This window comes from Elgaria multicarinata, chromosome 5 (genome assembly GCF_023053635.1).
Source record: "Elgaria multicarinata webbii isolate HBS135686 ecotype San Diego chromosome 5, rElgMul1.1.pri, whole genome shotgun sequence".
NCBI lineage: Eukaryota > Metazoa > Chordata > Lepidosauria > Squamata > Anguidae > Elgaria > Elgaria multicarinata.
Window position 1 is genome coordinate 133,341,035 of NC_086175.1, and position 12,713 is coordinate 133,353,747.

The 12,713-nt window shown below is 42.5% G+C and overlaps 1 protein-coding gene across 2 annotated transcripts in view; it reads left to right on the forward strand.

Annotated features, from left to right (window-relative positions):
* Positions 1-1,404: 1,404 nt before the first annotated feature.
* RAB6A (RAB6A, member RAS oncogene family) overlaps positions 1,405-12,713 on the forward strand; it is an 84,802-nt gene continuing 73,493 nt past the window's right edge. Inside the window, exon 1 of one of the 2 annotated variants that reach the window (XM_063127297.1) lies at positions 1,405-1,760. In XM_063127297.1, the coding sequence (XP_062983367.1) occupies positions 1,691-1,760 (70 nt within the window). In that variant the 5' untranslated portion in view covers positions 1,405-1,690. The remainder of the gene's footprint in view (positions 1,761-12,713) is intronic. The other variant, XM_063127296.1, reaches the window with a different exon arrangement.

Sequence of the window (12,713 nt, forward strand, 5' to 3'; positions counted from 1 at the left end):
GGGTAGTATCCAATATTAGTCCTACATAGAGTTGTTGTTTATTCGTTCAGTCGCTTCTGACTCTTCGTGACTTCATGGACCAGCCCACGCCAGAGCTTTCTGTCGGCTGTCGCCCCCCCCAAGGTCAAGTCTGTCACCTCCAGAATATCATCCCTCCATCTTGCCCTTGGTCGGCCCCTCTTCCTTTTGCCTTCCACTTCCCCTAGCATCAGCCTCTTCTCCAGGGTATCCTGTCTTCTCATTATGTGGCCAAAGTACTTCAGTTTTGCCTTTAGTATCATTCCCTCAAGTGAGTAGATCCATTGTAATGAATGAAACTTATGATGGTTATGACTAATTTAAATCCCATTCATTTCAATGGGTCTACTCTACACAGGACTAACATTGGATACCACCCAAACATATTCCACAATGTTTAAATAGTTCCAATTATCCTACCTCCCAACTGTTTTTTTTTGGTTATGTTTTGCCTGATGAAGATATCTGGAGGTCTTGAAAGCTTGCACATTTTTTGTGTTCTTTGAGTTGGCCCTAATAAAGATATTACACCATATGGACTTGGGAACTTTTCTCGTGGCCAACACGACTGCCTTTCTTTTATTTTTTTAATTTCATTTCATTTTTATTTTTATTTATTTATTTAAAAGACAAAAGTAAATGACTGACAGCTACTACATTGTCTTGTAGTAAAAATGTATAAAAATACAATAAATTATTATTATTAATAATAATAATTGCTAACACCATTAGGTTTCAGAGTGAACGCCACGCAACGCAAGAGGAGGAGTCAGCCGGGAGTTGGGTGGGGCATAATGAAGAAAACGAAAAGTCCCGCCTCCCGAGGACACCTCAGCCAATCTGCACTGGCTGACGGCGAACGCGTAGACACGCACACGTAAGGCAGAATTTACCGCTGCATTAAAGCCCCTTGAAAAGCTCTAAACTCTGCTCCCCTCCTCCCCTCCCCACGTCGTCTCTCCTTTGAATACGCCCTCTTGGTCTTTCGCGCTTGCGCAGTGGTTCGGCTCGAGCGCCCCCTCCGCGTATGCCGCTGAATTGGCTCGCGACGGTTTGAGTGAGTGACAGGCAGGCGAAGGCAGGCGCGCGCTCGGCTACGCCCCAGTCGCCGTGATTGGGCGCCGTTGCGCTGGGCGGGCCTTTGCAGCGCGCGCGCAGCGACTACCTGAGGGAGGGAGGGGACGAGGGGGCGGAGCCGCGCCTGAGGGAGAGGCAGGCCGCGGGCGGGGCCGGGATTGCCTCAGCGGCGCAGGCGGCGTTGCGTCGTGGCTGCCTCCGGTCCCCATCGTTGGCTTTCTGGTTCGCCCCGCCGCCCTTCGCCAGCCCCGCCGGTGGCAGCAGCAGCCGCCGCCGCCGCAGCCGCCGCTCCCTTCCTCTCCCCACCCCGCCCCTTTCGGTTCCTCTCTGCCCCCCTCCCCACCTCCCTGTCTCCGTGAGGGGGACGAAATCCGGGGCCAGAGCTGAGGACGAGGAGTAAGAAGAAGGAAAAACACCGGCTGCTCTCCTTTCCTCCTTCCCCCTCCCTCACAGCCCTCGTTCCTTCTCGGCGGGAGCGGGGCGAGGTGAGCGGCAGGGCGGGTGGTCCCTCTGAGGCGGCGGCGGCGGCGGCGGCGGCTCCTTCTTCTCCTCCAGCTTTTCCACCCTCCTCCTCCTCCTTTTCCTCCTCCTCATCATGTCGGCGGGCGGAGACTTCGGCAACCCGCTGCGGAAATTCAAGCTGGTCTTCCTCGGGGAGCAAAGTGGTGAGTGATGGATAGACGGGGGTGGGGTGGGGGGTTGTGGATAGACGGGGCTGAGGGGGTCACGGACAGGCTCACTCTTCCAGGCTGGGCCCCAATCCGTGGGGTGTGGGGAGGAGAGAGATCTGCCTGTTTCCCTCCCCCCCCCAATGCCGCCGCATTTCCCTTCCTTCCTTCCAAGCCGGTTCTGGCCCCAATCCAGGCACAGGCGAAGACCTCAGTCTCCTCCTGGAGTCTTAATCTGATTTTTTTAAATTATTATTCTTATTATTTCTGTTTTCTTTCCTCCTCCAATTGACCATCGATGGATATAACGGGGTGGGGGGAACCTGGTCGTGGGTGGGACCAAAGGGCATATTTCGTCGCTTAAATAAAATGTAATAAAAAATAAATGGCTTTTCAAATGTGTCATGCTCTCCTGTCGAATGAGCCATTGTGGCCCTCAAGGAGGGAGAACGTTGAGGCCCAGCATTGGGCAAAAGGCGGGATACAAATAAATATAATAATAATAATAATAATAATAATAATAATAATAATAATAATAATTTCTCTCTTCCCCTACCCTGGCCAAGAATCCTCCCAAATCCATCCAGTGATGGAGGGAACCAGTCTCCTCCTCTTCAGCCCCGCCACTGGACCTTCTCTGCTTTATCCTACACCCCTCCAATAAAAGCTGTTAGCGAGGCCCTTTGGACTACAACTCCGGCCTCCTTTGTGCTCTTCCTATAGTGGCGGGTGGGGGAGACCCGGTTTTGATTCGGATTGGGGAAGGTGCGGTTGTCAAGCCACTCCCAATCCACGTATGAATCTGTTTTCAATCTTGAGACTTTGGAGAGCCTCTCTGGCATTCTCTGTACCATGGCCAGAGACCAGCTGCAAACATCTGGGCCTTCTTCAGTTGGACACACCCCCCCCCCCCCCGCTAACTGTCATTTTGTCCCTGCGGGGTAGAAGGAGCTGTTGGTTTGCCCTCCACTGGGAGATGGGGAGGGGGGGCAGGGCCTTCCTATCAGTCCTGCTAAACAATCTCCTTAATTTATTTTTCTCTTCTTCCCTCCCCATTCCCTTTTCCTCGTGTGTCATGTCTTTTTTTTTAGAATGTAAGCTTTAAGGCAGGGACTGTCTTCTTTACTGATGTATTGTAAGCCACTCTGGGAGCCTTTTTGGCTTAGGTGTGGGATAAAAATACTCTAAATAAATAAATAATAAAGCCATCACAGAATGATGGGAAAACCACTTGTCCCATTCTGCTCCCCACCCTCCTATCCAGGGTTATTGAACGTTCTCCTGGAGTTTAGTTGCTGGTTCCCCAAAATCCAATTTTTCCTCTCTACATTCTTCAAAGGGAAGGGTCACAGACCCTGGCACAAAGGGGGAATCTTATTATTTTCCACCTCCAAGAAAGAACAGGGCCAGATTCTTGCCACTAGGGTAAAAATCTAGATCCAATTGAAATATAACCTTTCCTCAGCTTCCTAGTTTCCTTGTAGAGCCGACAATGATTAATTTCAGAATTAATAACCTTTGTGTCCCCAATGTTTTTCTCACTTTCTTTGTATACCTCTCAGTTTCTTGCCCTGCAGGGAGTAGATAAATCTTTACTTTAAAAAAAAAATCTTGGTACCACATGGGTGTGCAAATAAATCATGGTACCTCTTGGTTATAGAAAAAAACACATGTTACCTCTTGGTGAACTCAATCTCTCCAATTCTGCAGTTGTGTTTAGGCTCCATTTTGGATACCCACCATGACCCTTGCTATACCTGTTTCACAGGAAAATATGTGTATTTCTCATCTGCGTTGAAGTCAATGTAAGGGCCAGAATCTGATAAAAACCAACAACCACACACACGAGGGTAGACACATTCATTAAGAGTATGGTGTATTTTTTTTTGTACCTTGTAAAAGCAATTAATGGTTTTGTGAACTGGCTTTCAGATACAGGATTGTGCAAGGGTTTGGTCATGGTGCATTTTCCATAGTGGAAGGAAAGATTGGCTATCTTGGGAAAGGCAACATGCGTTTCTTCAGTTGTGCCATGTATTGCCCCCATGATCTAGCACCATAAAAAGGTCCGCTAGGATCGGAATCTCTCCACTCCTGGGGATGTGAGGATTTCTGAGACTTCTCTGTATTGTTTCATACCTGCAGGAGGTTTTGAAGAATACTATATATACATGTTATACGTTTACTATTAATAATATCCATGCTGATTCATACACCCTCAATTTCTGTGACTTTACTTGGGGGTAGAATTAGGTGAAAAGGCTGACAATTCTGCTTAAATACTTGTTTTCAGACTTAAACATGGTTTGTTACAGAAAAACAACCCACCAAGTAATTTTAGTAATCTAAACATTTACCATAGCAAATCATTCCCTTTCCCTCCCTTTATGCCTACTTACTCTTTAGGAGACCAGGCCTTGGTCTTTCCCAAATGAGGTCCAAAATTGAAGTTTCTCACTCTTTTTTTTATGGGTAATCATAACATTCCAGAGAGATAGAACCATCGTTCAGTCATGGTGCACCTGCTGTGTATGTCGAAGGGCCTAGACTCTGTTCATAGAATCATAGAATAGCAGAGTTGGAAGGGGCCTACAAGGCCATCGAGTCCAACCCCCTGCTCAATACAGGAATCCACCCTAAAGCATCCCTGACAGATGGTTGTCCAGCTGCTTCTTGAATGCCTCTAGTGTGGGAGAGCCCACAACCTCCCTAGGGAACTGGTTCCATTGTCATACTGCTTTAACAGTCAGGAAGTTTTTCCTGATGTCCTGCTGGAATCTGGCTTCCTTTAACTTGAGCCCGTTATTCCGTGTCCTGCACTCTGGGAGGTATCCCCAGCTAAAAAGGTTTTTGGATGGCTAGGGTGAGAGGGAGTGACCATAGCCCAATGTGGCTTATTAACCATGGTGGGTTGCAATGCCAGGTTGGCAATTGAAGCCCCTACCACGGTGGCTTTTCATCATGTGCAAACCTGGCGAGTGTGGGTTGTTAGGGTGGTTGGCAAGACACCTGTAAACCATGGTTGGGTTTAGGGGTGCAGGTGGCTTGTCAACCATCGCAGCAACTCTCCCTTTCCAGGTTCGTGCATAATGAGAAGCTACATGGCACCCCTGTTGTGCCTCAAATATTCATAATGCTGGCCACAGCTGTGACAAGAAGCCGCACAGGGAAATTCACCCACAGTAACCTGGCCATAGTCTGAGAATGTCAGTAAACTATACTAGGTAAAATGGAAAGGAAATCAATGGTCTGACTCCAGTAATAAGGTAGCATATGTTCAAACATTGCCATTGGTCATCATCTGATTGAACGCCCTTCGCATGATGGGTATTGTTATTGCTGTTCTTATTATTGCTGCTGTTGTTGTTCCTGCTAGTTTTGTTGTTGGTTTTATTGTTTTAATTGCGGTTTTAATATTTTTAATATTTTATTGTTTTTAATACTTTATGTATTTTATTGTTGTAAGTCACCTTGTGAGGGCTCCTGTCCTGAAAGGCAACCAAGAAATGTTAATAATAATAATAATAATAATAATAATAATAATAATAATACAATTCTGGCTTCCCATCAATTAGGATTGTAAAGGTTTGTTTCCAGATGCAATAATAAGTATTTGTAACCACCATTATAGTGGGGTGGGGTTATATTAATACATAGATATATGCTGATATCCAAAACATAGTTTTAAAGCAAGTTTTATGCTGATATCCAAAACATAGTTTTAAAGCATAGTTTTAAATCTTCTGCCATCTTTGTAATCCACTTTGCATCAGTCTTTCACTTTAGAGATGTTTGAAAGGAAATCAATTCATATTTAAGCCTTGTTTAGTGTTTTTGTGGAGAAAGATTCTTCCTTTGTGTGTTTAGGGTGAATAGCGTAGCCATATGAAGGGATATGTGGATTTCAGTATGCAACAAGCTCTTTTGCAAGCCATTTATGTGGATTTCAGGACAGATGTTAGTACTGACTAAGTATTGATAAAATGAAGGCAAAATGCTGGCTTGGCATCTTTGAGATTTAACTGCCTGTTCTTATCTGATGCAGAGCTCTAGTTTGTGAAGCTTTTGATATCGCCAACCAAAGGAAGACTTTGTAGATTTTACTCCTGCTTATTAGATCTTGGGATTTTTCTCAATCCAAGTACTTGTATATTTCAATTTGGAATATATCCTAAGTAATGTAGAGAAGGCCTTGCATACTTGTAATAATGCACAATGCAATGTGTATTAGATATGTCAGTGTATATGGTGCAAAGGCCAAGGTGGTGATAAACAGACTGCTGACCTAGCTCAGAATTGACCCATCTTTACCTAGTCTGAAATAACTATTTGTGAAACTTCCAAAGGAATCTATACAGTCTTGAAGCAATTTATAACATAAATTTTGCATCATTTCGCAACCTGTTGGTTGTTTTATTATGATTTTAATTTTTGTGAACCGCCCAGAGAGCTTCGGCTATTGGGCGGTATAAAAATGTAATAAATAAATATCATTTTAAAATACCAATTTTCTACTCAGACAATATAAGCAGATAAATGAGTACATGGTTCTGTAAAATTTTGATCAGAGTACAGAGTGTAATTGTTTTTGCTATTATAATTGTGTTACAGCTTTATTTTATTTATACCTGCACACAACCCACCTTTCTTCCAAGGAGCTCGTGTTGGGATGCATTTTTTACTCTCATCAACTCTGTGTTTAGATTGAGGGAGTGACTGGTTCAAATTCACCCAGTAAGGTTCTCTGAGGGGAGATTAGAACCCAAATCTTCTGAGTCCTAGTCTAATATGGTAACCTCTAAGACACACAGATTATATAGTATTAATACTCATGTTTGTTTGCCACTTTGATTATGTTTTATTTAGATAAGTGGAATACAAATGAAATAGTGAAGGCTGTAAATTTGTTATTTAGTCTTTCTTTGGTTTCATTTTTGTAAAAGGTTACATGTAGAGATGCAATCATTTCCATATGGCTTGAATATTGTATGAAGTTAGTTATCACTTTGTATATACATTGTATGAAATTGAAGTACTTTTTTGCAGACTTATAAGTTACAAAAACCATCATTCCTTCTAGTTAAAAATGTACAAGCCCTACTAGCTCTAACTGAAGAGCCATTTAGTCCAGAATCTGTTTCTTAAGTGGTCATCTAGATGTATCTGGGAAGCTCAGAAGCAGCATGGGCAATAGCTCTCCTTTACTATTTGCCCTCTGCTGCTAATATTCCAAATTATACTAGTCGGAAGTTCTAGTTTGACCTATAAACCACTATTAGTTATGATAACTGTCCTCTTGAATTTTTTCTGTAAAAAAGTCTAGTGTGCAAATACTATAAATTGCACTTTTTCTCTTGAGACAATTGTCATTGTACCTCTCAGTAGTTTGAACAGATTTTTACATGATGGAAATAAAGCAGTGTATGAACACACAAATCCTGAGGCATACGTTTGGAATATTCTTTTCAATCCATGTTTTTATCTCATTCTGCTTTTCCAGGCAGTCAAATTGTCTCCTTTAGCTATTCTTTAAGAGCGTGGAGTTCTGTACTTGTGATAACCAATTTGCAGTTTTCTGAAGTGACTGATATGCTATGACAGGAGAAGGCAACATTTTTGGGCCCATGGACACATTTGGTAATTTGAGAAACTGCCTTGTGCACCACCACAAAATGAGCACGCTGCAGTTCAAAGCATCAGCCTGTAGCCACCTTCCATCTTCATTTCTTAAGAATGTCTCTGAGCCCTACATGTGACCCAGAGTCATTCATGGGAAAAGAAATGGGAGCAGTTAGAGGCCCTCACTTTGCTTTGAAGTGATCCCAGCTACCAGTAAGAAATTTTGTTACATTAAAAAAAAAAGTAGGAAGGGTTGGGTACTTCACTGGACACTGATGGGCTACAGGTGTTATTCCAAGGTTACATATCAGGGCTCTGATCTGGCCTCATGTGCTAACTGCCTAAACCTTCCCATTAATCATAAGTGTTTGTTAGGTCTTAATTAAAATTCATTAAAGCCCCAAATGCTTTCACAGTAGATACTGACTCAGTTCAAACAACACATTAGTCAACGCTGTGTGAAAACTCCATTCAGTGATTGAGTTTCTAAGGGATACTCCCCACCAAACATGTTCTAACTCCACCGTTGTGTGACTGTGGGCTACCATGGAGTTCAGTAAAATCCATCATTGACAGTTCCTCCGCCCTCTTTCCTCCCCCCCCCCCCCGGTCCTCTCAATGGTATCCCACCAGCCATTGCTGTGAAAAAACAATCCCAGCAGTTCTCCTAGAGTGTCGCTCGTTCCTTTCGCCGCTCTTGCCAGGGAACTCTGTAGCTGGAGGGAAAAGTCAACTCAAGCCAATGGAAAACTCCACGGAGCCTGCCACAGAACCATTGTGCAGGAACTCTTTTCTGCACAGCATAGATATTCTGCATGGAGTGTTTTCCAAAAAAACTTCCATCATTGCAGGAAGTTTTCCTGCCAGACAACGCATTTCTCAACGGTGTTGTAAAATCCACCATAGAGTTATAAAACCACTTTTGAGAAATGTGTTGTCTGAACTGAGCCACTATGTGATCAAGCATGCTACATGAGATTGGATGTCCTGGAGCAATTCTATTTTTTTATATGCTTCAAAAATAGATGTGTATTCTAGCTGGAGATGCAAGTTACATTTGCTCTATATTGTGGCTCCAGTTGCATCTTCCAAGCTATATCTGCCAGGTCTGCGGCAATCCTTACAAGGGGTGTCTTCTAAGATGTAACTTGAAGCAAGTAATTCATTGCAGCCTTCTCACTTCCTTCCATTCCTTGTCTTTCAAGTTTTTGTTACATCAACACCTGTAATTTTTTTTATATGTTGAAGTTTTAAAAAATGACCATGCTGCTGCACTGTTGTAACCGTTCTTCAGTATGTCAGTGCAGCTGCTCCTCGTGTGAGTTTATCTGAATGGGACAAGCCACTTGGAACCTTCTCTTCATCTGCTATTTTATATATGCGCTACAGACTTTTGGTGGTGCGTTCTAAATTTGAGTTGGGATGGGTGAGGCATGGTATGTTGCTAAAAATGGGAAGAGTTCTAGTTCAGACTACAGTTTAGTGGGTTTAAGGGAAAATATTGATACTTAAAAGTAATTGCAAGCTTTTTGAGTTTCTGCGGTTAGAAACTTTGGAGTTCTGTGAATTCCAAACTCGGCTCCTGTGCTTGTCCATTGGTATAATTCATCTAGTACGTACAGAGGCCCTGGCACAAGGCCATCCCTCAGTTACAAATTCTTGCTGTACCTCTTCTTCTTTGTCTGCCCCAGTGGGGAAATAGTAGAGCCACAGCCAGTCTGGCAGGAGGAACTTTGTGTGGTTGGCAGAAACCGAAGCCTTTCATTCATCCACTGACTTCTGTATGAGGGCAAACTGTAGCAGCAGATAGGAGAATGCAGCAGTGCTGGGCATTCTAGCCTAGTACTGTTTCTGTCTTCTGTTGTAGCAGTTCTATCTCTTCTCCCCTGTGATGCCTAATATATTTATTGGAAATAACTACACTCCTCAGAACTGTGATATATTTGTCCTATAACCAGAGAATCTTAGAGTTGGAAAGGACCTTTGAGGTCATCTAGTCTAATCCCCTGCTTAGTGCAGTACCTACAATGCAGGATGCAACTAAAGCTTCCTTGACAGATGGCTGTCTAGCTTCTGCTTTCCTCCAGGGAAAGCGAGCTGCCACCTCCAAAGGCAGCCTGTTTTACTGTAACAGCTCTCACCAGTGGGAAGTTTCACCTAATGTTTAGCTGAAATCTGTAACAGCCCTTCAGGTAGTATCTAAGTTAGCTATCATGATCTTTTGTGCAGAATAGATTGCTCAGAACTGGATTAAGGGAGCTCTGCTCTGTTGGCTTGTTAATTCCCTTTTTGAAACTTTAAATTACTCTATGATTGATTTTCTTAGGGGTTGCTGATTACATCATTTTTAGCAGCTTCCTGGAAAGACCACATTTTGTGCCAATGGATTATAACATGTATAATATTTGTGTGTATGGTTCCTTGGGATAAAAATACAACAACAATAATAATTTTATATAATATATATATATAAAATTTAAAACAAATCTTTGGCTGTTGGGTGGTATAGAAATGTAATTAATAAATATATAGATCCATCTTGATTCTGTCTTTATCTCGACTGCCAGATCTAAAAATCTTAATATGCTTCAAAGTTTCAGGCTCAGGATTTTTAGCTAATGTAGCACAAATCGCCCTTGCTTTCAGTAGCTTGTGGAGAGCATCTTTATACAATTGTCAATATTCAACAGCCCTTCTATTTATTTATTTTTTGCATGTGTACCACTCTTTGTTGCTATGTGTCATCAGCTCCTCTTTGGAGTAAACAAAGAGAAATGGATGCCACCGACAGGATTGTAAGTGTCTCATGCTTGCTGAATTTCTTGCCCATATTTGACTAGGAGTCTTTTAGAGAAGAAACATTCATAGGTGGTATCATAACATAAAGCAGTAGTCTGACTTAAGCTCTGTGCCATTCCCTAGACTGACAAGTGCATCACAGAACAAGCTGGGCTAACTTCAGGCTTGTGGATCTACTTTGTTTTCTACCAGAACACCAAGATCACCCAAATGGAGCCTGGTGCCAAAAACATATACTTAGAATTAAAGGATTCTTGACCCAGGAATCTGCTTTCAGTACTGGAACTGAAAGGAACTCACAGTCATTCCATACTCAAATCCATTCCTGATTACCCCAAGCTGTCTTCATTTCAGCTGTATATTTCAGGTGTGTGTGTTACCTTATTGCTGCTATTGTTAAATACTTGTAAATCAGAAATCCTTGCTGATTTACTGTAAATCACTGAGAGATCGACAAGTAGATCCAGATCTATCTTCAGCCCAATGCTGCCATAAAACTATCCCATCTCCCTTGGACATACCTTTTGTAGGATAGAGCTCTGTAGGTGTAGGGTGGAATTATGGTCAGGTGGACAGATGCTAAAATGGCATGGGCAGGTGGGTGTAGGATGTAAAAAGTCTGAGCTGTATATAGAATGGGTCTAATTTCTCCTATCCCAAATTCAGGGTATTTTGTCATTGTCCCACTAAACACTCCCACTGTGCTTATACATCTGACTTCATCCAGTTAACCAGCCTTTGTGTGTAATTCTTTTGTGATATTTTTCTAGGGAGATAAAAATGTGGGCTCACACTGTGTCACGACACAGGCTTTTTACAACAGACCTGTCCGCGGATATTTCCTGCTCAAGCTAAGCGCCACCACTTTATGAGCCTGAGGTGAGGGACAAACAACACCTTTCTACAAACTATGTGGAGAAAGGGGTTAAACAGGAATAATTTCAGGAATAAAATAATGCGCTGTGAATTATATATGCTGATGGTGAATTAATGTCAGAACGGGTGTTATATGTATATAACTGCAGATGAAAAATGCCAAGGAGACATGTGGGATTTTTGTGGTAGTTTAACAAACTGAATAAAAATGTATTTCAATGTTCATAAACTTAGTTTCATAATAAAACTTTTCAGACCTTTGTTAAAACCTCTCATCCAATCCTTTCCCTCTTCTCATACACACTTTCCTTTCTCTCACACCTTCACTCTTGAACTTTCTTTATTATCAGGATTGTTTAATTTATACCAACTGACTATCTGCACACGACACCCAAAAGACAACCCTCTTTACCCTGATCCTCTAATTCTTCCTCGAACCAAAGTACTTTAAAAAACACCTCCTATCCCCTCAGTCATTCCCTTATATGTCCTCCTCCCCCCTCCTAAGATGTTCAATCTCCACTCAGGTCAGCATTCTAAACACAATAGATTTACAATCCCAGACATACATTAGGGAACTGACTTGTGGGGTGTAACGCCACACACACCTCTGGTGGATCTTACTTGATTTTTGCCAGTGCAGTTACGTGCCAAGGAGCTACATGCTTAGCATATCTGCAGCTGTCTTGGACAGACATGGCAACAAGAGGAACTCTCATTAGAGTGGCTGGCTGGAAGCGTTGTTTGGTTTCAAGTGAACTTGTCATGAGCCTGCAGGACTTACAGAGGGTTCATCTTTTTCATGCTTGTCTCTTTGTGGCTGCCTTGAACTGAGCCTTCAGTGTGCACAACAGTATTGGCTATTTTCTTTGTTTAGTTCCACCTGCTATCTTCTGTTCTTGCTAATCTTGACTTTCAAAACAATGCCACTTTATTAATGGGCTGTTTTTTTCTGCAGTTTGTGTGCTTGCCCCATAGACACACAACAGTTAAATTTTCACTTTCCTAAGCCAGCCCTTTGAAAAGGTTGGAGACTTACAGATTTGGCAGAAGCAACTGACCCTCTAAGGTAGCATTCCACAACTTGTAGAGCATCTGGTCATTTAATTTTTAAATGTAAGTTAGTTAAGCAAGAATAGGTCATAGGAAGCATTGATAGGAACCACCTAGCCCAGTATTGCTAACACTAACTGGCAGTGGCTCTCCGAGATTTCAGGCAGAGGTCTCTCTCAGCCTTACCTTGAGATGCTGCCTAGGGACCGTCTGTATACAAAGCATGGCTTCATATTACATGCGGCTTAATTGTGAAACAAAAGGCAGTTTCTAGCTTGAGTTCATGTGACTACAGATATGCTCCAAGGGTTTTTAAATTTTAAAAGTACTGTATAAATGCGTAAAACATAAATGAATAAGGTCAAATGGATTATGAACTGTCAAGTTAATGTATCTGGCCTTCTAAAAAAAGATGGGTTACTTGCATCCCTTTCTAATGAGTAAAGAATTATTTGGGCCCATAGGCAATCTTTGCTGGTCAGGTAACTCTCACACATAAATGCTTTATCTTCTGCAGGAAGACCATTATAATCTTTCTCTTTCACCTCTACACAGAAAAAAAAAACCTACCGTATTTCTTCGATTCTAAGATGCCATCGATTG